Here is a 25133-nt window from a genome sequence, read left to right as displayed (position 1 = left end):
GAGTCAATACGATGCATCCGCGAGGCTGAGAGCTACGTGGATAGCACGTTTCAGGAGGTGGTCACCGCGCAGCTTAAAGGCGTGCAGGTGGAGGGGGAGTGGGTGACCACCAGACATAGTAAATGTGCTAGGCAGGGTTACACAGGAGTCCCCCCGTGAGTCCTTTCCGCTTTCAAACCGATATTCACTTCTGAGTATCGATAAGGACGATGGTGCCTCTGGGGAGTGCAGCCAGAGCCAATTCCAAGGCACCACGGGTGGCTCAGCTGCACAGGGGGGAGGGACGAAGAACAAAAGAGCCCTAGTGATAGGGGATTCTATAGTTAGGGGAACAGACAGGCGTTTCTGCGGCCGCAGATGTGACTCCCGAATGGTTTTGTGCCTCACTGGTGCCTGGGTCAAGAATGTCACAGAGCGGACGCAGGGCATCCTGTGGGGGGGTGGGCTAAACAGCTAGAGGTTGTGGTCCATATCGGGACCAACGACATAAGTAAAATGAGGGATGAGGTCCTACAGGAAGAATTCAGGGGGCTAGGAAAAAAATTAAAGGGTAGGACCTCAAAGGTAGTAAACTCCGGGTTACTACCGGTGCCATGTGCTAATAAGTAGAAGGATAGAGAGGATGAACACGTGGCTGGAAAGTTGGTGTAGGAGGGAGGGCTTTAAATTCTTGAGGCATTGGGACTGCTTCTGGGGGAGATGGGACTTGTACAAACCGGGCGGGTTGCACCTCAACAGCGCTGGGTCCAAAAGCCTCGCGGGGAGTTTTGCTAGTGTTGTTGGGGAGAGTTTAAACTAGCTTGGCAGGGGGTTGGGAACCTGAGAACGAATTCAAAAGGGAAGGAAGTAAAGCAGAAATTGGATAGCAAGAATCTAGAAAGCGAATCTGTAACTCAGAGGAAACCGGGCTTTAGGAAAATCAATGTCGGAACAGTGGGAGGCGTTCAAGGAGGAGATCTGGAAAGCTCAGGCCAGACATGTGCCCTTAAAGAAAGAGGCTGGGAAAAATAATTCTGGAGCCCCCTGGATGCCTAGGGATTTACAGGGGAGGATTAAGAAGAAAAGGAACGCTTCTGTCATATACCAACGGCTAAATATTATAGAATCTTTAGAGGAATATAGAAAGTTAAGAGGCAAAATTTAAAAGGATATTAAGAATGCTAATAGAGAGCACGAGAAATTCTTGGCCAGTAAAATTAAGGAAAATCCTAAGATGTTCTATAAATATATTAATAGTAAGAGGGTAACAAAAGAAAGGGTAGGGCCTATTGGAGACAATGAGGATAATCTTTGTGTGGAGGCGGAAGATGTTGGTAGGGTTCTTAACGAATACTTTGCATCTGTTTTCACAAAGGAAAGGAGCAATGCAGATACTGCTATTGAGGAGGAATGTGAAATTCTGGATGAAATAAAGATAGTGAGAGGAAGTATTAAGGGGTTTAGCAGCTTTGAAAGTCGATAAGTCCCCAGAGCCGGATGAAATGCATCCCAGGCTGTTGAGCGAAATAAAGGAGCAAATAGCAGAGGCCTTGACGATCATTTTCCAGTCCTCTTTGGATCTGGGCATGGTGCCGGAGGATTGGAGGACTGCTAATGTGGTACCCTTGTTTAAGAAGGAAAAAAGGGATAGGGCGGGTAATTACAGGCCTGTCCGCCTAACCTCAGTGGTAGGAAAATTATTGGAAAAAATCCTGAAAGACAGGATAAATCTGCATTTGGAAAGGCAAGGATTAATTAGGGACAGTCAGCACGGATTTGTTAAGGGAAGATAGTGTTTGACTAACCTGATTGAATTTTTTGAGGAGATAACCAAGAAGGTCGATGAGGGCAGTGCATACGATGTAGTATATATGGACTTTAGCAAGGCTTTTGATAAGGTTCCACATGGTAGACTGGTCATGAAGGTTAAAGCCCATGGGATACAGGGCAAAGTGGCAAGTTGGATCCAAAATTAGCTTGGAGGTAGGAAAGAAAGGGTAATGATTGTGACTGGAAGGATGTTTCCAGTGGGGTTCTGAAGGCTCATTACGGGGTCCCTTACTTTTTGTTGTATATATCAACGATTTAGATTTGAATATAGGGAGTATGATTAAGAAGTTTGCAGACGATACTAAAATTGGCTGTGTGGTTGATCATGAAGAGGAATGTCATGGGCTACAGGAGGATATCAATCTACTGGTCAGGTGGGCAGAGCAGTGGCAAATGGGATTTAATTCAGAGAAGTGCGAGGTGATGCACTTTGGGAGGGTTAATAAGGAAAGGGTATACACATTAAGCGGTAGGCCACTTAATAGTGTAGGTGAACAAAGGTACCTTGGAGTGCTTGTCCACAGATGCTTGAAAGTAGCAGGCCAGGTGATTAAGAAGGCATTCGGAATGCTTGCCTTTATTGGCCAAGACATAGAATATAAAAGCAGGGAGGTTATGCTTAAATTGTATAATACTTTGGTTAGGCCACAGCTGGAGTACTGCGTGCAGTTCTGGTCACCGTATTATAGGAAGGATGTGATTGCACTCGAGATGGTGCAGAGGAGATTTACTAGGATGTTGCCTGGAATGGAGAATCTTAGTTATGAGGACAGATTGGATAGGCTGGGTTTGTTCTCATTGGAACAGAGGAGGTTGAGAGGAGTCCTCATTGAGGTGCACAAAATATTGAGGGGCCTGGACATAGTGGATCGTAAGGGTCTATTTCCAATTGTGATGGGGTCTATTAAGAGGGGGCATAGTTTTAAGGTGGTTGGTGGAAGGTTTAGAGGGGATTTGAGGGGGGGCTTCTTTACGCAGAGGGTTGTGGGGATCTGGAACTCGCTACCTGGAAGAGTGGTGGATGCAGAAACCCTCACCACTTTTAAGAGATGGTTGGATGGGCACTTGAAGTGCCGTAACCTGCAGGGTTACGGACCTAGAGCTGGTAATTACGATTAGACTGGATTACCTATTGTTGGATGGCGCAGATATAATGGTAAGTACTGCAGGGAATAGAATACGGCCAGGGTGATCTCCTGGACTAGTGTCGATCGCCTGGGTGGGTCGGAGAGGAATTTTCCCAGATTTTTTTCTCCCTAAATTGGCCTGGGTTTTTATCTTTTTTTTCCTCTTCCGGGAGATCGCATGGCTCTGGTTGGGGTGGAATGTAGAATGTTTCAGTATAAGGGGTGTCGTAGATGTGGTGAGGCGGATTGGTTGGGCTGGGTGCTCTTTGCCTTTCCGTCATTGTTCATAGGTTTATATGTAACTTTTTGGGCTGCTGACCAAGGGCCGTACGGCTCTTTGTCAGCCAGCGCGGACGCGATGGGCCGAAATGGCCTCCTTCTGCGCTCTAAATTTCTATGTTTCTAACTCCCTTTTGAAAGATAAGATTAAGTCTGCCTCCACCACCCTTTCTGGCAGTGCATTCCAGATCTTTACTGCGTAAAAACAGTTTTTTCTTGCGTCACCTTTGGTTCTTTTGATAATCACCTTAAACCTGTATCCTCCTGGTTCTCGACCTTTCTGCCAATGGGAACAGCTTCTCTCTACCTACTTTGTTCAGACCCCTCATGATTTTGAACACCTCTATCAAATCTTCTTTGCTCCAAGGAGAACAATCCCAGCTTCTCCAGTCTTATCAACATAACTGAAGTCCCTCATTTCTGGAACCATTCTCGTAAATCTTTTCTGCACCCTCTCTAAGGCCTTCACATCCTTCCTAAAGTGTGGTGCCCAGAATTGGACACAATACTCCAGTTGAGGCCGAACCAGTGTTTTATGCAGGTTCATCAGGTTCCACTCTTTTGTACTCTATACCTCTATTCATCCCTTATGCTTTTATTAACTGCTTTCTCAACCTGCCCAGCCACCTTCAACAATTTGTGCCCATATACCCCCAGGTCTCTCTGTTCCTGCACCCCCTTTAGGATTGTACCCTTCAGTTTATATTTTTTGAACTGTTTAGTATATGTGGCATTATTTAAATATCGGCTGTCTCATCTCCTCACAATCTAATCATCCTACAGAGAGCGCCAGGGTTTGCAATAGTGGAGTATTCAGAAAATGTGTTTCTAGTAATTCCAGTTATGCTGCCACACACGTTCTCCTGTGGTGCTGTCTATTCCCCTTTCACCTGGGTTCCCTCAACTGTTCCTAGTAGGGTTTAAGAAAAAAATGTGTCTATCTAGTCATTCAACTTGTGTTTTTTTTAAACTCTTATTCAGAAGTTCTTGGTGTACTTCCAAGTTCTGTTATCTGCAAATTTTGAAATTGTGCCCTATATGTCCAAGTAAAAGTCGTTAATGTATATCATGAAAAGCAGTGTCCCAGTACCGACCCCTGGGGGACACCACTGTATACCTTCCTGCAGTCTGAAAAACAGCCGTTCACCACTACTCTGTTTCTTGTCACTTAGCCAATTCCGTATCCATGCTGCCGCTGTCCCTTTTATTCCATGGGCTTCAACTTTGCTGGCAAGCCTATTATGTGGCACTTTATCAAACACCTTTTGGAGGTGCATGTACATCATGCCAACTGCACTGCCCTCATCGACCCTCTCTGTTACCTCATCAAACATTACAGCAGTGATGACACCACAAAAGTACTTCATTGGCTGTAAAGCGCTTTGAGATGTCCGGTGGTCATGAAAGGCGCTATATAAATCCAAGTCTTTCTTTCAAAAAAACTCAAGTCAAGTTAGTTAAATACGATTTGCCTTTAACAAAACTGCTAGCTTTCCTTAATTAGAAACATAGAAAGATAGAAAATAGGTGCAGGAGTAGGCCATTCGGCCCTTCGAGCCTGCACCGCCATTCAATGAGTTCATGGCTGAACAGCGACTTGAGTACCCCATTCCTGCCTTCTCACCATACCCCTTGATCCCCCTAGTAGTAAGGACTACATCTATCTCCTTTTTGAATATATTTAGTGAATTGGCCTCAACAACTTTCTGTGGTAGAGAATTCCACAGGTTCACCACTCTCTGGGTGAAGAAGTTTCTTCCACATTTGTCTGTGACAATTTTGTCCCTGATTATCATTTCTAAAAGCTTCTCCACTACCGAAGTTAAACTTACAACCTGTAGTTGCTGGGTTTATCCTTACACACTTTTTTTTAACCAAGGGTGTAACATTTGCAATTCTCCAGTCCTCTGGAACCACTCCCAAGAGCATTTAAGGGGAAGCTAGACAGCATGAGGGGGAAAGGAATATAAGGCTATGTTGATGGGGTGAGATAAAGTAGAGTGGGAAGAGGCGCGTGTGGAGCATGAACACTGACATGGGCTAGTTGGGCTGAATGGCCTGTTTCTGTGCTGGCTTGCTAGGGATTTAATTGTTTGGATAATAGATTATTTTAGCCACAACTTATCTCCTGTTCCAAAATGGCATATCTGCTGTATATACCTTCTACGAAATGCGGAGACCCTATCATTGTTGCTTCCTGTTTGCTGCTTTCTTTGGCAAGACTTCAGAGATGCCAGCTGATTAGCTGACAGTTGATTCTTCTTAGGCAATCCCTCGTATCGAGGATGACTTGCTTCCACTAAAAAGGCATGAGTTCACAGGTGTTTCAATGAAGGACCTAATATTCCAGGTCATGAACTGCATATTGAAGGGTGGAAGATGCCTGTGCGTGGATTTTTTTAACGTGTGATGGTCATTCCACACCAGCCACCACATGGGCTTGACAGAGCTAGGTCTTGGTCCATTGGCAAGGGTTAACCAAGATGACTGGAGACCAGCTCTGCTGCGCGGACCTAGTGCGCGCACACATCACAGTGTTGGCTGGCCCGTGCTGCCTCTGGGTCCTCGCCTCTTCTGAGCCCCGAACTCATGCCTCCCCTGGGCCCCGATCACGTCGCTCTATAATCTCTCGCCGCTCCTTCGCCCCGATCCCATCGCTCCCGCTGTACCTGCCTGCGCTCCAATCAGCGACCTGGCTTTTGGTGACGTCCAGTCGCCCTCTTCGCAGCCGTCTCCCTCCCGGACCGGCTTGCGCTGTACCTTGCAGTGGTATGTTCCTTTTATGGCCCCGACCAGCCACAGATGGTTCCTCGCAGGTTGGGGCCTCTCTGTGGGGATTGTAAATAATACAATATGGAGTATACAATAGTAAAATCAGTATAATAAAGATTAATTATAATTAAACAATTAAATAATATATACAATAATTATACATTAAATAATCTAATTATACAGATACAGCATGGGTTAGTTACAGATTAAAGCTCCCTCTGCACTGTCCCCATCAAACACTCTCAGGGCAGGAACAGCTGATTAGCTGACTGTTGTCTGTTAGGCTGTCCTGTTGGAAGATCCTGGACATGCTGCTGAACCCAGAGGTTGGATACTCTACTGATCCAAGATTCTGGGTAAATTAGCAGATTCTAAGTGTTGCAAAACAACAACAGAAGGCATGGCCACCATTGGTTGAGTGATTATAATCAGGGATGCTCAAGAGGGCAGAATTAGAGTTGTGCAGACACCTCCGGGGATTGTGGAGCTTTGGAGATTAGAAATAGGGAGGAGGGAGGCCATGGAGGGATTTGAAAACCAGGATGAGAATTTTGAAATCAAGGTGTTGCTTAACCGGGAGCCAATGTAGATCAGCGAGCACGGGGGTGATGGGTGAACGGGACTTGCTGCGAGTTAGGACACGGGCAGCTGAGTTTTGCATCACCTCTAGTTTACTTAGGGTAGACTGGGAGGCCAGCCAGGAGTGAGTCAAGTCTAGAGGTAACAAAGACACAGATGAGGGCTTCAGCAGCGAATGAGCTGAGGCAAGGCAGAGACGGCAATGTTACGGAGGTGAATATAGGTGGTCTTAGTTATGCTGCAGATATGTGGTCGAAAGCTCATTTCGGGGTCAAATATGACACCAAGGTTGTGAACAGTCTGGTAAAGCCTCGGACAGAAGTTAGGAAGAGGAGTAAGGAATAAGGAACGGAGTTTGTGGTGGGGACCAAAAACACTGGCTTCAGTCTTCCCAATATTGAATTGGAGAAAATTTCTGCTCATCTCCGACAAGCAGTCTGACAATTTAGAGACCGTGGAGGGGTCGAGAGAAGTGGTGGTGAGGTCGCTGTTTTTGGATGATGTCGCCGAGGGGAAACATGTCAATGAGAAATAGGAGGGGCCAAGGATAGATCCTTGGGGGACACCAGAGGTAACGATGCAGGGGGCAGGAAGAGAAGTTGTTGACGGTGACTCTCTGGCTACGATTAGATAGATGAGAATGGAAGCAGGAGAGTGCAGTCCCACCCAGCTGGACGATGGTGGAGAGGCGTTGAAGGATAGAGTGATCAACCGTGCCAAAGGTTGCAGACAAGTCAAGAAGGACGAGGAGGGATAGTTTGCCTCTGTCACTGAGCTGTTTCGGTACTGTGGCAGGTTCGGAAACCGGATTGGAGGGATTCAAACATGGCATTGCGGGAAAGATGGGCACGGATTTGGGAAGCAACCACACGTTCAAGGACTTTGGAGAGAAAAGGGAGGTTGGAGATGGGCTTAGAAATATTGCATAGGACAGAGTCCTTTTGTTGAAGTATTGGACCAGTGTGTCACTTATCCAACCCCCCAATGACTGGCCCCTTGCTCGAGAGTGAAGAATGGTGTTCTAAGCCTCAAGATGAATATCTCTAGTCACATTGGCATGTGTTTCCCATGTATATTTGCCTTTCAGTTTAAGCAGTTTTTCATGAAGAACACAAGAAATAGGAGCAGGAGTAGGCCATACGGCCCCTCGAGCCTGCTCAGTACAAGGGTGTTGGAAAGCTGTGTCAAAATAATGGAACTGTACCAAGGCTGCTTGTAAAACCCATGGTGTGTATGTGCACGCAGTGTCTGTCAGCTTTGCTTGCTTGGTGTATCTCAAAGTCATAAAGTTGAAGCCCATAATCTAGGCTCGCTGGCGCTGTATGAGAGAGAACTGCATTGTCAGAGATGCCTTTCAGATGAGGGGATTAACCAGGCAAGAGCTGCCTGTTGAAGATATTAAAGATACCATGGTGCTATTTGAAGAGCAGTAAGCTGTTTGCCCTGATCAGCACTCATTCCACCAAAGCCAGCAGGGAAGGGGGTTAACTCTTGTGTTGAGATTGTGGTTGGTGGTCACCTGTGAGTACTGGCTCATGGATTGCAGGCGTATCATTCTGTTTGTGTTTGTATTTCTTGCTTGTTGGCTTGGATTCCGTGGGCCTGGCGGTTTGGAAAGGGCTGGTCTCTGCACAATTGTCTCTTTTTTTTAAAATCAGAACTCCACAGGGAGTGCAAAGAGGGGCAATTATTAATGTGAGCAAGATGTTTCTCCCACAATGTTTTCACCCCTATTCCCACTAAGCTGCTGACCACGCAACTTCCCTTCCTGGCCCCCGTGCTACCTGATATTCTAAGCGGTTCGCTCTCGGGTACTCTTCCTCTCTCTCTTTCCCCCCCGCCCCCCCCCACAAACCATCACCATCCCCTCCTTTCATGAAAAACAACCTTGTCCCCGTGTCCTTGCAAGTTAACACCACAAAAACAAAAATACTGGAAACACTCAATCGGTTAGTCAGCATTTGTGGGGCAGCAGAGGGGTTATCCTTTCCAGGGTGGCCCATTCACTCGGTGTTTTCTCTGAAAAGGGGGCCACACCTGAAGTATTCTGTTATCTCCACAGATGTTGACTGATCGGAATGTTTCCAGCATGTTGTTGCATTTCACAGGATCTTTGCAACCAGTAGACTGAGCTCGATTTGAACCTGGATCCCAGAGCTGAAGGGCCATTTATGCTGTTCCTCTGCCATTCTTTTTTTCAAAATAAATTTTTCACTAATATTTTGTTCATTCCATCTGACCTAGCATGTGTGCTGCTGAGTGGGGGGGGGGGGTGTTCCAGAATCAGATAGATGTGGCATCCCCAGCCCTATTGATGTCTCTATAGGTGGTGCAGTCCCACCTGCTCAGTGCTGTTCAGATCCGGAGCCCATTCTTTTCCCTCACTGTGTTCGCAGTATTAGTGTTTTACCATTCAGTGACATTGCACTGCACCTGTAGGAAACAACTCTAAGATGGATCATAGAAATTTACAGCACGGAAGGAGGCCAATTCGGCCCATCGTGTGCGCGCCGGCCGACCCAAGAGCTATCCAGCCTATTCCCACTTTCCAGCTCTTGGTCCGTATCCTTGTAGGTTACAGCAACCAGGTAGTTTTTAAATGTGAGGGTTTCTGCCTCTACCATCCTTTCAGGCAGGATATAATCGAAATTGGAAGGAAATGCTGGAAATGCACTGTGGTTCTGTCAGCATCGGAAAGGAAGGAAGAATTGCTTACTTTTCAGGTGGGCGCACTTTATTAGAATGCTGCAGGTAACTGAAATCTGACATTTCATGTAATGCTTTAGACTATGCATGAGATGGTGCTTCAGTTATACACGGGGCAGCTGCTGCGTGCCTCTACAGCTCAACATTGTTTGCAGTACTGAAAGAAAGTACACGTCATTAGGAGCATAGTGGAAGGCAGTTAGCCAGCTGTGCCGGGCTGGGTGTAAAGTCTGAAAGTTGGTGCGTTCCACTGAGTCAGCGTTCCAGGTTGGCTAATAATATGAAGGAATTTCGCAACCTTCCTGGGATATCTCGTACGCATTCAGTGTTCTCAAAATTGCTCCCAAATAGGGCTAGATGTCCTGAGTCTTGACTCAAGACTGCATTAAGCTAATTGCACTTCTCAATTTTGAACAGTAATTCTTCCTAGTCTCCAAGCTATCTGGAGAAATGTATACCCCAAAGCAAGACCACAGGATAGATACAAGTGAAGGCCATTTGGCCCATTTTAGCTCATCCAGAGCAAGGCTAAAGTTCCGTCACCCCAGTCACAGCATTCAACTTCAGTGGGTCCATTGATTTTACCTCCACCGCACTACCTTGGTACACAAGTATTTCAAGTATTGATGTTGCTGTTCAGATGGTCAGTTTGGTCACTGAGGCAGACTCAGACCCTGCAGGCAGTGTAATGGAGCTTGAAGGCTGCATTCCTGTTGGCCAAGAATTTGTCAATGTTCCAGGAGCAATTTGAACAGTGAACATCTATCTCTCTCTACTGTTCAAAATGTATTCAGCGATGCTTGTTGGTGCAGAGTCTTCACTGACTAGTGTTGGAGGGTTGCAGTGAGACTAAAGACTGGACAAATCTGTGCGACTTGGCCTTGAAAAGAAGTTTCTGAGGAGATCTGAGGTATGAAAAACTGAATGTAAAGGGAAGGTACTTGCAGAACACTACTGAAAGCTGCACTGTGCACAAATTTACATCGGCGAAGGGTAGATTTAGAACTGGTGCTCAGAAACCTCATCACGCTGATCAATATGTGATGAGGACTTAACAGGGCAGAAAATTGAGAAAAATTTGCTGCTGAATCTGTCTGGTTCACACCCCTCCCAGAAAAATATCGAAACAACAGTAACTTGTAGCTATATACGTAACAAAATATCCCCAGGTACTTCACCAAGAGCGTTATTAAACAATATTTGACACCAAACCACATAAGGCGATGGGGCAGATACCAAAAACATGGTCAAAGGGGTAGGTTTTAAGGAATGTCTAAAATGAAGAAAGGTGTGTTTAGGGAGGGAATTCCAGAGTTTACGGCCTTGGCAGCTGAAGACATGGCCACCAATGGTGGAGCAATTAATATCCGGGATGTTCAAGGGGCCAGAATTGGAGGAGTGCAGACGTCCAAGGGTTGTGGGGCTGGAGGAGATTTAAAAAAATAGGGAGGGGTGAGGCCATGGAGAGATTTGAAAACAAGGATGCGAATTTTAAAATCGAGGCACTGCTTAACTGGGAACCAATGTGGGTGGTGGGTGAATGGGATTTGGTGCGAGTTAGGACACAGCAGCAAAGTGTACGTCGGGTAGAACGTGGAAGGCTGGAATAGTCGAGTCTGGAGGTAACAAAGGCATGGGTGAGGGTTTCAGCAGCAGGTGATATTGGGGAGGTGGAAATAGGCGTGGATATGCGATCGGAAGCTCATCCCAGTGTCCTATTATGGCACCAAGGTTGCGAACAGTCTGGTTCCGCCTCAGACAGTGATCAGGCAGAGAGATGGAGCCGGTGGCTCGGGAACGGAGTTTGTGGCAGGGACCAAAGACAATGGCTTCGGTCTTCCCAATATTTTGTTAAAGGAAATGTCTGCTCATCCAGTTCTGGATGTCGGTCAAGCAGTCTGACAATTTGGAGACAGTGGGGGGGGGAGGCGGTTGAGAGATGGTGGTGAGGTACTGCTGGGTGTCATCAGCGTACGTGTAGATGCTGTGTTTTCAGATGTTGCCAAGGGGCAGCATGTAGATGAGAAATAGGTGGTGGTCCTAGCTCCCTGAATGTTCCAGACTTCAAACCCTTGGTTTCTGCTGCCAATGACCCTGTTGATAAAGTTTCTATCCAGTATTCAGTCAGACTGCTTTTTCTTGCTGCCTTCCAGGAGTAAGCACCAGTAAGACTGCTTTCACAGGTTTCACTTTGGCAGGGTCAGTGCTTTTGAAAGGAGCCACCCAGTTTTGACCTTAAAAATGGGACGCAGTTCCAACAATCTTGTGTACAGCAAGGCTACACTCATTTGCAAACAAGTACCTGGCATGAACTTGAAGGGGATTTTGACAGCAGCAGTCAGTTGCAGCAGTATTCCAGAATCACTTTGCAATGAGTGTGTTGGTGCTGTGTGTGTTCAAATCTTTCAAAACATTCATCGGTAAATCCCTAAATTGCTGCTCACGAATTTCACCATCTAATGTATTTGCTATTTTCACCCTTGGATCATTGTAGTTTCAGTTCCTGTTGAACTTAAGGATCGGCTGGTGATAGCCTGCAGCCTGGCCAGGTACTAGCTGTTTGGACTGAACCTTCAGTGAAATTCAAAGTTACCCCCCCCCCCCCCCCCCCCCCCCAAACTTGGGCTGGTGCTGCCTCCTTAAAGCATGCCCTGTATAACACCAGAAACCTGTTGCTCCATGGCTGCTATTCTGCTTCTCTGACTGGTGAGGATGTCGTGCAGTGTGCTGTGTTTCTGTGATCAAATCACATTAGGCAAGTCATGCTGGCATTTATTTTATTGGCCACTGTTTGTCATTTAAAATAAACACACAAAAAAAAAGAAAAGTAAACCAGTCTTTCACCTGCAGTTTGCTCCTGTTTCACAGGTAATGGGGACAGCCTCTGCACCTTTGTTGACCTCGCTGGCTGACCCAGAGAGCGGTCGATCATTGCCCAGGTTACTAGCAGGAGCAGGTGTTATCCACACTGCCACCTTTTGCTGCTGATATATTGTACTAACCTGAGAGATGGACTAAGGTGCCTCACACCGACTGCGGAAAGGAGGTGCAGAATACTCGAGCCACCAATCCTGTTTCTTGGATATCTGTTCAACGTTGCACATTAGCAACCAATTGTTGCCACAAACACTGCATGAATAGCAGAGCTGGCTCAGGTGGGGAATCCCTGTAACTAATCAGCCTTTCAGGTACCTGCTGCACTGCAGGGCCAGCAGAGAGAAATCAGAGCAATTTTTCTCCATAGATGAAGGGCAATTTTAATTATTTCTGATGCTAATTGATTTGCAGAGCTGAGTCTCAAGCCATTTACAGTTGTATTGATGTTAGTGTCGCTCCCTCTCATCATAAATTACTGAACGTGCTTCATTGCATTTCCAGAAGAGTAACTGTAATGCTGTCAAAGTTTCGGTCTGTGTTTCATTGTGTCTATAATGGTGCACTCAGCAGTTGTGCAGTCTGACCGTGAGAGCAGGGAGTCTCCAGCTCAAACAGATGCATTTAATGGTGTTTAGTGAAAGTGTGTGTTAAAATGTATTTGCACAAAATATATCCTGATCTCGGAAATTTACCTCGCGGTTTTGAACTTCTAGAATGTCTGTTTCTGTTGACTATTTAAAATCCTTTTAATTTTGGGGGGTGTTTTGCTTAATTGAACCTTGAAATCTATCACCCTTGCATTATTTTGAAAGTTTATGGGACTTTTTCCAATTCACTTAGATCCAGTCGTGTGCTCTTATATATTTAAATGCAGTTGGAAAGGGCCAATGTTCTGAGGTGAAATGCACTTCTGCAGAGCTGCAGCAAGATTTCTCAATGAGGTCATAGAAACATAGAAAATAGGTGCAGGGGTAGGCCATTCGGCCCTTCGAGCCTGCACCACCATTTTTGGGCTGATCATTTTTGCAACTTTAGTACCCCATTCCTGCTTTCTCTCAATACCCCTTGATCCCTTTAGCCGTAAGGGCCACATCTAATGTGTCGATTCAATTACAGGTACAGTTAGAAATTCCTAGACTGCTCTAATTGATATTTAACATACACTCTGGCATTTGTCAGTCTTACTTGATGTGATGCAAAAGGGGCAGCCAGACTACCCGATGTAGTGGGTTAAACACTGTAGACATGTTCTTGTTGGGGAGTACAATCCCTGGGTGCTGCCATTATCAGTCGCGCTCTGATACACTATGTACTTGTACCGATTGGTCACAGAGCAGCTTTTGCTGCGATCTTAGTCGTGGCCAGTGCTGCTGTTGAGCAAGTGAAGGTGTGTACACACTGCCTGGGGTGCTAACCTCCAACTGAAAACACTTGCCACCTTCTGACTCTCTAACGCAACCAATATGGTAGAATGGTGAAAGCAGTCTCTCACTCCACAGCACAATGATGAGGTTGACTGTTGTACCATGGAAGTGTGCTTCTGTTGTTTGGTGTGAGTGGGGAGGGAACTGCAGCACAGAGCAGGCCTTGCAATTGCATAGAAAATGGCAACCAATCCTTTTCTTCTTTACACCTGCAATTGGATACGAGAGAGCTGTGGATCCTTGTGAACGGCAGCCCATTCGTCTATACAATGGAAGGTAAATGCTTCATTCACTCTGCTCTGTGCATTGACGGTGATTCTTCGTCTTTAACCAGGTGAATGGACCAGACGGTGTGCTCCAGAATGGGGCAGTTGATGATGCAGTTGCCAAAGCAAGTCAGTTGTTACCGGAGCTGAACTTTGAGGAGGATGAAGAGGATACATACTACACCAAGGACCTTCCTCTGCATGCCTGCAGGTACCACAATCTGACTTTCGGTTTGATCCTGCAAAAAGTTAAATTGGAAGAAATATGAGGAGAGCTAAGCATCCCAGCATTAATGTGCTCCATGTCCTTTCCTGTGCTGTATAATTCAGTGAAACGTTCATTACATCAGTGAGCAGGTGGCAGAAATAGTCCGCTTCAAATCCTATGCAGTGATGTTCTTGGCTTTAAGAACTTGACGTGTGAAAGTTGAAACAGCCCTTTTGTCCCCCCGGAGACCCTCTGCAGTTGGTTAGAGGCTGTGCCCAACCTGCTCCTGGATGTGGTTAAATACTAGAATGTTTTACCAGAGTAAGTGTCCCACAGTGAACCAGACCCTTGCAACCTCCAAATCAATGCTTAGATATTCACCCTGCTCCCTTTTCAAACTATCGTGCGCAGCTTAGTGGGAACATCGGTTGTCGTTTATCTGGTTTTGGGTAGTTCATCGGGCAATAGATGGGCAGTGAATGCCAAGTATCTGATTTTTATAACCAAAGATAATTTTATTAACTTCTGTTTTTAATTGCACCGGGGTGTTAATTGTCACGCTTTTATGGTTTTGGGTGCATTGCCATCGAAGCAAATCCCTGAACCAAAGCCACTCTTGTCCTGTTCCAGTTCCGTCTGCTCTCTGGTTTTGGACTTGGCAAAAGGTTACTCCCTAAATTTGTCAAGTTGTTCCTGAACTGCGTGCATCAATCTCCTGTTCTCAAACCAGCACCGTGGTACGCAATGTACCTTCATCAAAGTGACATGGGGTCACAGTAATCTCATACCCTCTGCACGTGATGCCGCCCGCGTGTGACTGTCTCTCCACACGTAACGCCGCGTGTGACCGTCTCTGTTGATTGTATCCACTCAATGTAAAAGTTTCAGTGAATAAGCTTGGCTGGAAAAAGCTACTTGAACAACACATCTAGTGGATGTTTTTTTGGCTGGCTGCTGCTGAATTTAAGGAGATGGGCGCATGTCCCTGGTCCTCTCCTCCATTTCCTCCCTTTGTCGTCATTTTCTAAAGTATTAATTCCCATCAAAGTATGAGCCGACAAAGTCCTGGATCTCAGTGAATGCCGTTCATTGCACTCATTCTGTTCTGTTTGCAGTTACTGTGGAATTCATGATCCGGCATGTGTTGTTTACTGCAACACTAGCAAGAAATGGTTCTGTAATGGCCGCGGCAACACCTCTGGCAGGTGAGTGAGGGTCCTGGGATACGCAAATTACAGCCTCTTTCCGAAGGGATTGTTTTAGCTTGGCTCAGTGGGCAGCACTCTTGCGTCAGTCAGAAATGTGCGAGTTCAGGCCTCACTCCAGGACTTGGGCACAGAATCTCGGCTGACATTTCAGTGCTGTCCTGGGGGAGTAGTGCTGCATTGCCACCTTCAGGTGGACCTCCGACCATGTGGCATTATTTGAAGTGATGTCGTGAGTTCTTCCCGTGTTCTGGGTAACACTGCTTCCTCAACCCAAACTGCTGAAAGCAGAATATGTGACCGCTCCTAGCTATTGGAACCTGTGGGCAGATCGGCAGAACAGTAATTGTACTTGAAAAGTAGAATTGGGAGTGCAGCACTTTGGGATGTCATGAACAGCGTCATGAACTATTTATCTACAACTTTAACTTGTTCATTGCATTGATTCAGTTCCCTCATAGACTTAAGAACATAAGAAATAGGAACCGGAGTAGACCATACGGCCCCTCGAGCCTGCTCCGCCATTCAATAAGATCATGGCTGATCTGATCATGGACTCAGCTCCACTTCTCTGCCCGCTCCCCATAACCCTTTATCCCCTTATCGATTAAGAAACTGTCTATTTGTGTCTTAAATTTATTCAATGTCCCAGAATTCCACAGATTTACAACCGTCAGAAGAAATTTCTCCTCATCTGTTTTAAATGGGTGGTCCCTTATTCTAAGATCGTGCCCTCTAGTTCAAGTCTCCCCCATCAGTGGAAACATCCTCTGCATTCACCCTGTCAAGCCCCTTCATAATCTTATACATCTCGATAAGATCCCCTCTCATTCTTCTGAATTCCAATGAGTAGAGGCCCAACCTACTCAACCTTTCCTCATAAGTAAACCCCCTCATCCCTGGAATCAACCTCGTGAACCTTCTCTGAACTGCCTACAAAGCCTTTCGTAAATATAGAAACCAAAACTGCACGCAGTATTCCAGATGTGGCCTCACCAATACCTTTTATATAGCTGTAGTAAGACTTCCCTGCTTTTATCCTCCATCCCCTTTGCAGTAAAGGCCAAGATTCCTTTGGCCTTCCTGATCACTTGCTGGACCTGCATACTATCTTGCCCCACTATTCTTAACAGTGAAAACCCTTAATCCTTTTGTTAATATTTCATCTTTGCATGAACTGATCTGCCCATTCGCCTGCCATGGAATGAAATAATACGGTATTTCTGCATGCTCCAAAAGTGTTGGATGGTTATTGATTTGGTGACAGGTGCTGAGGATAAAGTGAGCTGCCAGATCAGCTGTTGCAGCACTAGCCAGGAGAACGGAGAAAGATAATTAAATAATACAGAAAAGATTAGCTTTATTTGCCCAGCTCTACCTCACCACCACCACCTCTCAACCCCTCCTCTTTCTAATTTGTCAGACTGCTTGTCCAACAATCAATACTGGATGAGTAGAAATTTTCTCCAGCTAAATATAAGGGAATGCTGGACTGCCGGAGGCGCTGTGTTCCGAATGAGATGCTAAATCGAAGCCCAGTCTGCCTGTTCAGATGGATGTAAATGGTCCCATGGCATTATTTGAAGATGAGCAGAGTTTTTCCCAGTGTCCTGGCTAATATTTATCACTCAATCAACATCAGCAAAAACAGTTTAATTGGTTGTATATCTCATTGAGAGCTTGCTGCTTGTAGATTGGCTGCTCTGTTTACCTGCGTAAGTGGTTACACTTCAAAAGTAATTGATTAGTAATGAAGTCCATTGGGACTTCCTGAAGACAGGAAAGGTGCCATGTGAATTCAGGTTCATTTCTTTTGCTGTCCAAGTGGAGCCTCTTCCTGGTGAACAAACATTCACTTGGGCAGCTGGGGTAGAGCTCAGCTTTTGATTTTGAGGTTGTGTAAATGTCCTTTTGGTTTCATTCTAACCTTGTTCTGTTCTTGCAGCCATATTGTAAACCACCTGGTGAGAGCCAAGTGCAAGGAAGTGACTTTGCACAAAGATGGACCATTGGGCGAGACTGTCCTGGAGTGTTACAACTGTGGCTGCAGGAACGTATTCCTCTTGGGTTTCATCCCTGCCAAGGCTGACTCTGTGGTGGTGCTGTTGTGCAGGTGAGTGAGCTCGGTCTGGAGATGGAGGGGTAAAAGATTAAACGGCTAATGAACCAGCTGATAAAGCGAGTAGCTGAGGCACCATGAGCAGGAGAGATCCAGGAGATCAGGTTGGCATGAGATCGGAACTTGAGATCAGAAAGGATATAAGCACATTTAAAATCAAAAGAGGAGAAAGGCGGGCCAGTGCCCGGGTGCGGCCCCCTGCGGCCACACTTCACCAGTACACAATCCTCAGCTCCAGGATTAACCTCTTTCTACCATCAATCCTTTCATCAGCTTGTTTCCATATGTATGCATTTATACTGCACATGTTGTGGCAATCCGTTCGTAAAGGGCAGGAGATGGAAATTCAGAACCACTTTCCTCATCCTTTTGAATAATGCAGACATCGCATTTTCCAACACAAGGATGGGTAAGGTCATTTATTCCGCAATTAAATAAGTGAATTAAGAGTCTGAAACACCATAGCGTTTTAATTTGTGTAATAAAATCATCTCTGAACAACGTTCGACACTGTCTGAGTGCACATGCTCACTGTCTCATCTGCAGCGTTAATGCCACCATGTTATTGGGAAGTTACATTTCAGTTAAACCCATTTTGTGTAAAAGGATCTAATGAATAGGTGGAACATATGGTGTAAACTTAGAATTTGCAGCAGTGACGTCCATCAAAGCAATGGGACAAAGCCATAATGTTTTGTCTTACACCACATTGATAAATTTTAAATCTTGCCATTGGCGAAGGCTGCTTTGATTTAGTTGACCACTTTTCCTGTCATGATCTATAATCTAGCTCTCCTGAGCCTTCAGAAGAAGAGGGCAGAAACAATTTTAAAATGTTATACACAGTTGCTTTGCTTCCACAGGCAACCATGTGCCAGTCAGAGCAGCCTGAAGGATATCAACTGGGACAGTTCCCAGTGGCAGCCACTGATCCAGGACCGTTGCTTTCTGTCCTGGTTGGTGAAGATTCCTTCGGAGCAGGAACAACTGCGAGCCCGTCAGATCACAGCACAGCAGATCAACAAGCTGGAGGAACTCTGGAAGGTATACAGTGTGAAATGGGCGAGTTGGTATAAACTGACAACAATCCAGCACCAAAAGGGAATTTGTAATATTGGGAATGAGCGGGTCCAGGCGAAGCAGCATCACTGATTGCAAGACACACAGCTGCCAAACCTGTCATCACCGCCTTAAAGCCTGTTGTACTATTGTTTGTTCACAGTATTTTGGAAATCCTGACAACCTCATTCCTGTGGACTCTTACTGATGCAGTATTTCCCAGTGTCCGTTAAATCTGGGTGCCAGCTAAGCTCACTGCATCCTTTACTGTTTCACTGTGGCTGTGCAGTTGTCACTCAGTGGCTAGGGCATCTCTTGCTCCCAGTTTAGTTAGAAAGATAGTGAGCAATTTGCATGCAGTCTGTGCACTGAACACGCAGTGCGTACCTCCAGCTGCTCAGACTCGATGGGCATAGGATGAGAGTGCACTGATGGATCATGTGATGGTGTGTGTGGTATCAGTCAGTAAAATCTAAAAGGAAAGCTCCCAGATAATTGCAGGGTATAGAGGTACCAGATGGACACGGAGTTGCTGATCTGTATTGTAACCTGCATCAGTGTGCAGTTACTCAAAATGCTGACCACAAATTTAGTTTGATTAGAAATTGAAATGTCAGAATCTATAAAATGGAATGGGTGATATTTCAGATCCCCACAGTGAGGCTCTTTTAATGTGGTTCATGTAACGGGGACTCTTTCTGTTTAGGATAATCCTTCTGCTACCCTCGAGGACCTGGAGAAGCCTGGAGTGGATGAAGAGCCCCAGCACGTCCTCCTTCGGTACGAGGATGCTTATCAATACCAGAACATCTTTGGGCCGCTGGTCAAGCTGGAGGCTGACTATGACAAGAAGCTGAAGGAGTCGCAGGTAGTGTGCAGAGTAAGCCTCTGCACCAAAGAGGCAGCGTTTGTAAACATCTTTTGTATTTTTAGCAGTACTAAATTTAGTTCTTAATCATTGTACCTTTTGTGAGGCTCATTCCCTGTAAAAGTGTCTGGCAGGTGATTCCATGTCCCTGGCTGCTGAGGAGCCCCGGAAAAGGCTCCCTCCGCGGCAGTGAGTCGCTGAACCAAACACACCAACGGCTCTTGGGTTTGCTTCGTGCTCACCAGGCTAATGGTGGCTGGCGTGAACACTGGGATTAGGGGGAGAACCAGCAACCGTTCCTAGTCCTGATCACTACCTAGTGACTACTACTGAAGTGTATGTGTGTAGGTGTTGGACAAGGAGAGTAATGGGCTCTGGTGCAATGGAGGAGATCGAGGGATCGAGATACGTTGCGAGCCGATGATAAATTGAATGTAATGGGGCTAGAGAAGGAAATAAATAGTGGGGAGATGATCTAATTGGCTCCAGTGCTATGGTTACAGGGGAGAGGGATCTGGGTATTGGTGAACAACTTACTGAAACCATCTGCACTGTACGGCAGCAGTGAGCACAGTGGCTGGGGCATCTCTTGTACCCAGTTCAGTGTGACCGTGGCCACATCTGGAGACTGGATCGAATTCTGGGCACTGTTATAACAGTAAAGGTGGGAGCCATTCGAGGCAGTGCAGAAAAAGGGAAAATGAACTGATGCTCACCTGACTTGCGAGGCGCGGTTTAAGAATCTGTAAGTGTTTACCTTTAAGAGAGGTGCGGGGGTATTACTGTATCCAAAATATCTGAAAGCTTGGCAGTTTTCACATGGAATAATGGCCACTTGAGTAAGTTACTGAGGCATAGAAATACCTCCGTGTACCTCCTGGACTACACTTCCTCCCATCCCGCATCCTGTAAGGACTCCATTCCATTCTCCAATTTCTCTGTCGCATCTGCTCTGACAACACCACCTCCACACTAGTGCCTCTGACATGTCTTCCTTTTTCCTCAATCGAGGATTCCACTCCGCCGTGGTTAACATGGCCCTCAACCGTGTCCGTTCTGTTTCCTGCTCTTCTGCACTCTCCCCTTCTCATCCCTCCCAGAACCACGACAGAGTTTCCCTTGACTTCACCTTTCACCCCTCCAGCCTGCACATTCAACGGACCATCCTCTGGCATGATCCCACCATCAATCACATCTTCCCCTCCCTTCTCTCAATTCCAAAGGGACCGCTATCTCCGTGACACCCTGGTCCATTCCGCAGTCACCCCCAGCACCCCCTCCCTTCCCACGGCACCTTCCCGTGTAAGCGCAGGAGATGAAACACCTGCCCTTTTACCTCCTCCCTTCCCACTATCCAGGGCCCTAAACACTCCTTCCAGGTGAAACAGCGATTTACTTGTACTTCTTTCAATTTAGCATACTGTATTCGCTGCTCACGATGTGGTCTCCTCTACATTGGCGAGGCCAAGTGCAGATTGTTTGATCACATTGTGAAACACCTCCGTTCAAACTGCAAGGGTGACCCCAAGCTTCCGGTCGCCTGCCACTTTAATTCTCCACTCTGACCTCTCTGTCCTCGGCCTCCTACACTGTTCCAACGAAGCTCAATGTAAGCTCGAGGAACAACACCTCATCTTTCGTTTAGGCACTTTACAGCCTTCTGGACTCAACATCCGGATCAACAATTTCAGACCATAACCTCTGCCATTTTATTCTCTTTCCTCACTTTTTTTTTTTACAAAGACTCCTCTCCTCTTTTTCCCCCCCCCGACACTTTTTTAAAATGTTGTTTCTCTCGGTTTCCCAGGGCAGCCAGTAATCATTCCACCATTCACCCCCTCTCTACACTCACCTTTTGTTTCCTAACTTGCGTTATTACCATCTCAATTCGGCCCATCATCCCCTTTGTGTCTTATCCCTTCTGCCTTACACCCTATCACAGACCGACCTTCCCTTTTGTAGTTTCCAGCCCCCCGCCCCCCCCCCCCCCCTTTCAGGGCCCTAGCACTTCCTTAAGAATCTGTTACATTTTGAACTATTGCCAGTTCTGACGAAAGGTCACCGACCGGAAACGTTAACTCTGTTTCTCCACAGATGCTGCCTGACCCACTGAGATTTTCTGTTTTTATTTCAGATTCCAGCATCCGCAGTATTTTGCTTTTGTATCCGTGTACTTATACTTCGGTTCCTTCTTCCGAAAATGTTCCCCTTTAACTGAATTACTTCCAGTTAATGGGACCATTATTTGAAGCCACAATTTTGGCTTGTGAGGGGAGCTGTTGGGACGCAAGCTGATGAATGAGTTTGGACATGTTTAAATTTGAGCTTGTGCAGTTTTTAATGAGGCCCGAAAGGACTTTGTTACATAACATAAGAAATAGGAGCAGGAGTCGGCCATTTGTCCCTTGAGCCTGCTCCGCCATTCAATAAGATCATGGCTGATCTGATCTTGGCCTCAACTCCACTTCCCCGCTCGCTCCCCATAACCCTTGACTCCCTTATCATTCAAAAATCTATATATCTCCACCTTAAATATATTCAAAAGACCCAGTTTCCACATCTCTCTGGTGTACAGACTTCAAAAGATTCATGACTTTGAGAGAAGAAATTTCTCCTAATTTCTGTTTTAAATGGGCAACCCCTTATTCTGAACATATGTCCTCTGGTTCTAGATTTCCCCATGAGGGGAAACATCCTCTCTGCATCTACCCTGCCAAGCTCCCTCAATCTTTTATGCTTCAATAAGATCATCTCTCATTCTTCTAAACTCCAAGAGGTATAGGTTCAACCTGCTCAATCTTTCTTCATATGACAACCCCTTCATCTCAGGAATCAACCTCGTGAACCTTCTGAACTGCCTCCAATGCAAGTATATCTTTCCTTAAATAAGGAGACCAAAACTGTACGCAATAGCCCAGGTGTGGCCTCACCAATACCCTGTACAGTTGGAGTATGACTTCCCTACTTATATACTCTATCCCCCTTGCAATAAAAGCCAACATTCCATTTGCTTTCCTGATTACTTGCTGTACCTGCATACTAACTTTTTGCGTTTCGTACAAACCCCCCCTCCCAGATCCCATTCTTCTAAACTCCAAGGAGTGTAGGCTCAACCAGCTCAACTCAACCTTTCTTCAGCATTTTGTAGTCGCTCCCCATTTAAATAATTTTGCTTTTTTATTTTTCCTACCAAAGTGGATAACCTCACATTTTCCCACATTATAGTCCACCTGCCAAATATTTGCCCACACACTGAGCCTATCTATATCTCTGTAGATTCTTTGCGTCTTCCTCGCAACTTGCTTTCCCACCCATCTTTGTATCATCAGAAAATTTGGCTACATTACTTTCGGTCCCTTCATCCAAGTCATTAATATAAATTGTAAATAGTTGAGACCCCAGCACTGATCCCTGCGGCATCCCACTAGTCACTGTTTGCCAACCTGAAAATGACCCATTTATCCCGTTTTCTGTTAGTTAGCTAATCCTCTATCCACGCTAATATATTACCCCCAATCTTGTACAGTAAACTTTTTTGTGGCACCTTATCGAATGTTTTCTGGAAATCCAAATATACGACGTCAACCGGTTCTCCTTTATCCACTCTGCTCGTTACATCCTCAAAGAACTCCAGCAAATTTGTCAAACATGATTTCCCTTTCGTAAAACCATGCTGACTCTGCTTGACTGCATTATGATTTTCTAAATGTCCTGCTACTATTTTAATGATGGACTCCAGCATTTTTGCCAATGACAGATGTTAGGCTAACTGGTCTGTATTTCCTGCTTTCTGTCTCCTTCCGTTCTTAAATAGGGCCGTTACATTTGCAGTTTTCTAGTCCGCTGGGACCTCTCCAGAATTCATCGAATTTTGGTAGATTGCAACCAATGCATCCACTATCTCTGCAGCCAGACTGTAGGATGCAGGCCATCAGGTCCAGGGGACTTGTCCACCTTTAGTCCCATTAGTTTGCCTAGTACTTTATCTGTAGTGATAGATTGTTTTAAGTCTTCCCCACCTCCTCGCAATAGCTCCTTGATTATCAATTATTGGAATGTTTTTAGTGTCCTGTCCCATGAAGACCGATACAAAATATTTGTTGAAGGTCTCTGCCATTTCCCTGTTTCCCATTATTCATTTGTAATTGTTACTTCGTAGAGGGTGTTACTTTGTAGAGGGGAAATTATGGTGGACAAGCACAGAAGTGATGACAGTACTAAGCTTCTGGTCACAGTACTGGTACCAAAATGGGAGCAACAGTCTTGTGCTATAACAAGGAATTCCCTGGCCTATTTATAGCCTTGCTATTGTCGAAATAAAGTTCATTTATTGTTTTGTTTTTAATTTCCACTTTTTAAAAAGGTTGACTGCCTGTTGATAGAGTCTGCCTTTGCTCTGTCTGACCGAGTAGGCAGGATGGCCACACCTTGTAGGTCCACATCATAACTCGGTTTCTACAAAGCATAAAGTGAGACACAAGCCGTCACTGAAGTGCCAGCATAGTCCCTTGAGCCCTGGGATAGCTGATGGATACAGCATGCGTCACCATCATGGGCTCAATCTACATGTGCAAACCTTCCGATATAACCTGGAGATCAATTCGAACGTGTGGGCAGGGGCTGACGGCCATTAGACTGGAGTGGCCCTCTAATAAGGGCGCAATGAATAATCTATAACCAGCTCTTTCCTTTTTATAGCCAGCTAATTAACTCAGTGCTTGAACCAGTAAATGAGTTTAGTTGTGTTTTTGTAATTTTAGACTCAGGACAATATCACTGTGAGATGGGACCTGGGTCTGAACAAGAAACGGATTGCATACTTCACCTTGCCCAAGACCGACTCTGGTAAGTGGAGTTGATTTACATGTGTTTTTTTTCGAATGAACAGGAATGGGGCAGCTGGTGTGTTGGCCCAGTGATCTCGATTGTGCAGTAAGGCGTTTGCACTTCACATCCTGATTGTGTTGTATCTTCAGTGGAAGGCAGCAAGTGATGGGAGCAGTGTTGCACAGGATAAGCCCGCTCCCCGCACTGGGGCATGGTGAGGGATGCGGAGGAGCCCTTTCAGTAACAGTAAACTGAAGCCGATTCCATGTGGTTTCTCACTTGATTGGAGATATTGAGTGAGGAATGCTGGGTGCAGTGTTTACTTCAGGAGATGAGCCTCGACCGCTCAAGTGACACAAACTCATTAGTTATTGCTCACCAGTAAAGGTATCGCAGAGCTCCCAGTCACTATTCCGTTTGTATAGTGCTAATAAAATATAAGAAATGTTAAATGAATTGTGTGTAACATTGATACTATTGTATAAAGAGCGAATTTTCTGTTCTGGTGAAAAATATGTTTAAGTACAGATACACAAAGCTGAATGTTGTGCAGCACTGAATAACATTGTGTACAGCACAGTCTGAGAGCAGTGCAAGGAACAATTGGAATTCTTTAGCATTGGGCAACAGTCTGTGACCCACCCAAGAGGATTCCCATCACTTGACAGTAGCACTGGGTTTGACCGTAGCTTCTCAGCAGGAGGTTTGGGCACTGTCGTGGGCACTGGCTCACTTGGTGTGGACTGCAGGCACGCTTGCAGTGTGGATAGTCATTCACTTGTTTTCAAAGGCAAGTAGCTCCCAGGCCAGCTGCTTGGCTAAAACAGACACCCCTAAGCGTACAGATTGACCGAATCCCAGGCCTGTACCTGCAGAGGGTGCAGCTTTAGTAATTGTTGGGGAAAACAGCACTTTGGCCCTGAAATCTACCATTTGCCCTAGAACTGCATCGATTATCCATTTAATTTTGGATCAATATGCTCCGCTGATGCCTCTGAGTTTATTCAT

The 25133-nt window shown here is 45.8% G+C and overlaps 1 protein-coding gene across 2 annotated transcripts in view; it reads left to right on the top strand.

The window, feature by feature from the left end:
- The window catches only part of upf1 (UPF1 RNA helicase and ATPase), a 77791-nt gene that overhangs the window by 20154 nt on the left and 32504 nt on the right, over positions 1–25133 (top strand). For both annotated transcript variants that reach the window (XM_070859597.1, XM_070859596.1), the window contains exons 2-7: positions 13908–14050; positions 15163–15252; positions 17198–17365; positions 18235–18415; positions 19137–19298; positions 24059–24143. In XM_070859597.1, coding sequence (XP_070715698.1) covers positions 13908–14050; positions 15163–15252; positions 17198–17365; positions 18235–18415; positions 19137–19298; positions 24059–24143 — 829 coding nt within the window. The remainder of the gene's footprint in view (positions 1–13907; positions 14051–15162; positions 15253–17197; positions 17366–18234; positions 18416–19136; positions 19299–24058; positions 24144–25133) is intronic.

This window comes from Pristiophorus japonicus, chromosome 18 (genome assembly GCF_044704955.1).
Source record: "Pristiophorus japonicus isolate sPriJap1 chromosome 18, sPriJap1.hap1, whole genome shotgun sequence".
NCBI classification, from domain to species: domain Eukaryota; kingdom Metazoa; phylum Chordata; class Chondrichthyes; family Pristiophoridae; genus Pristiophorus; species Pristiophorus japonicus.
The sequence above is the reverse complement of the archived record's forward strand: the minus strand, read 5'-3'. Positions and strand labels throughout refer to the sequence as shown.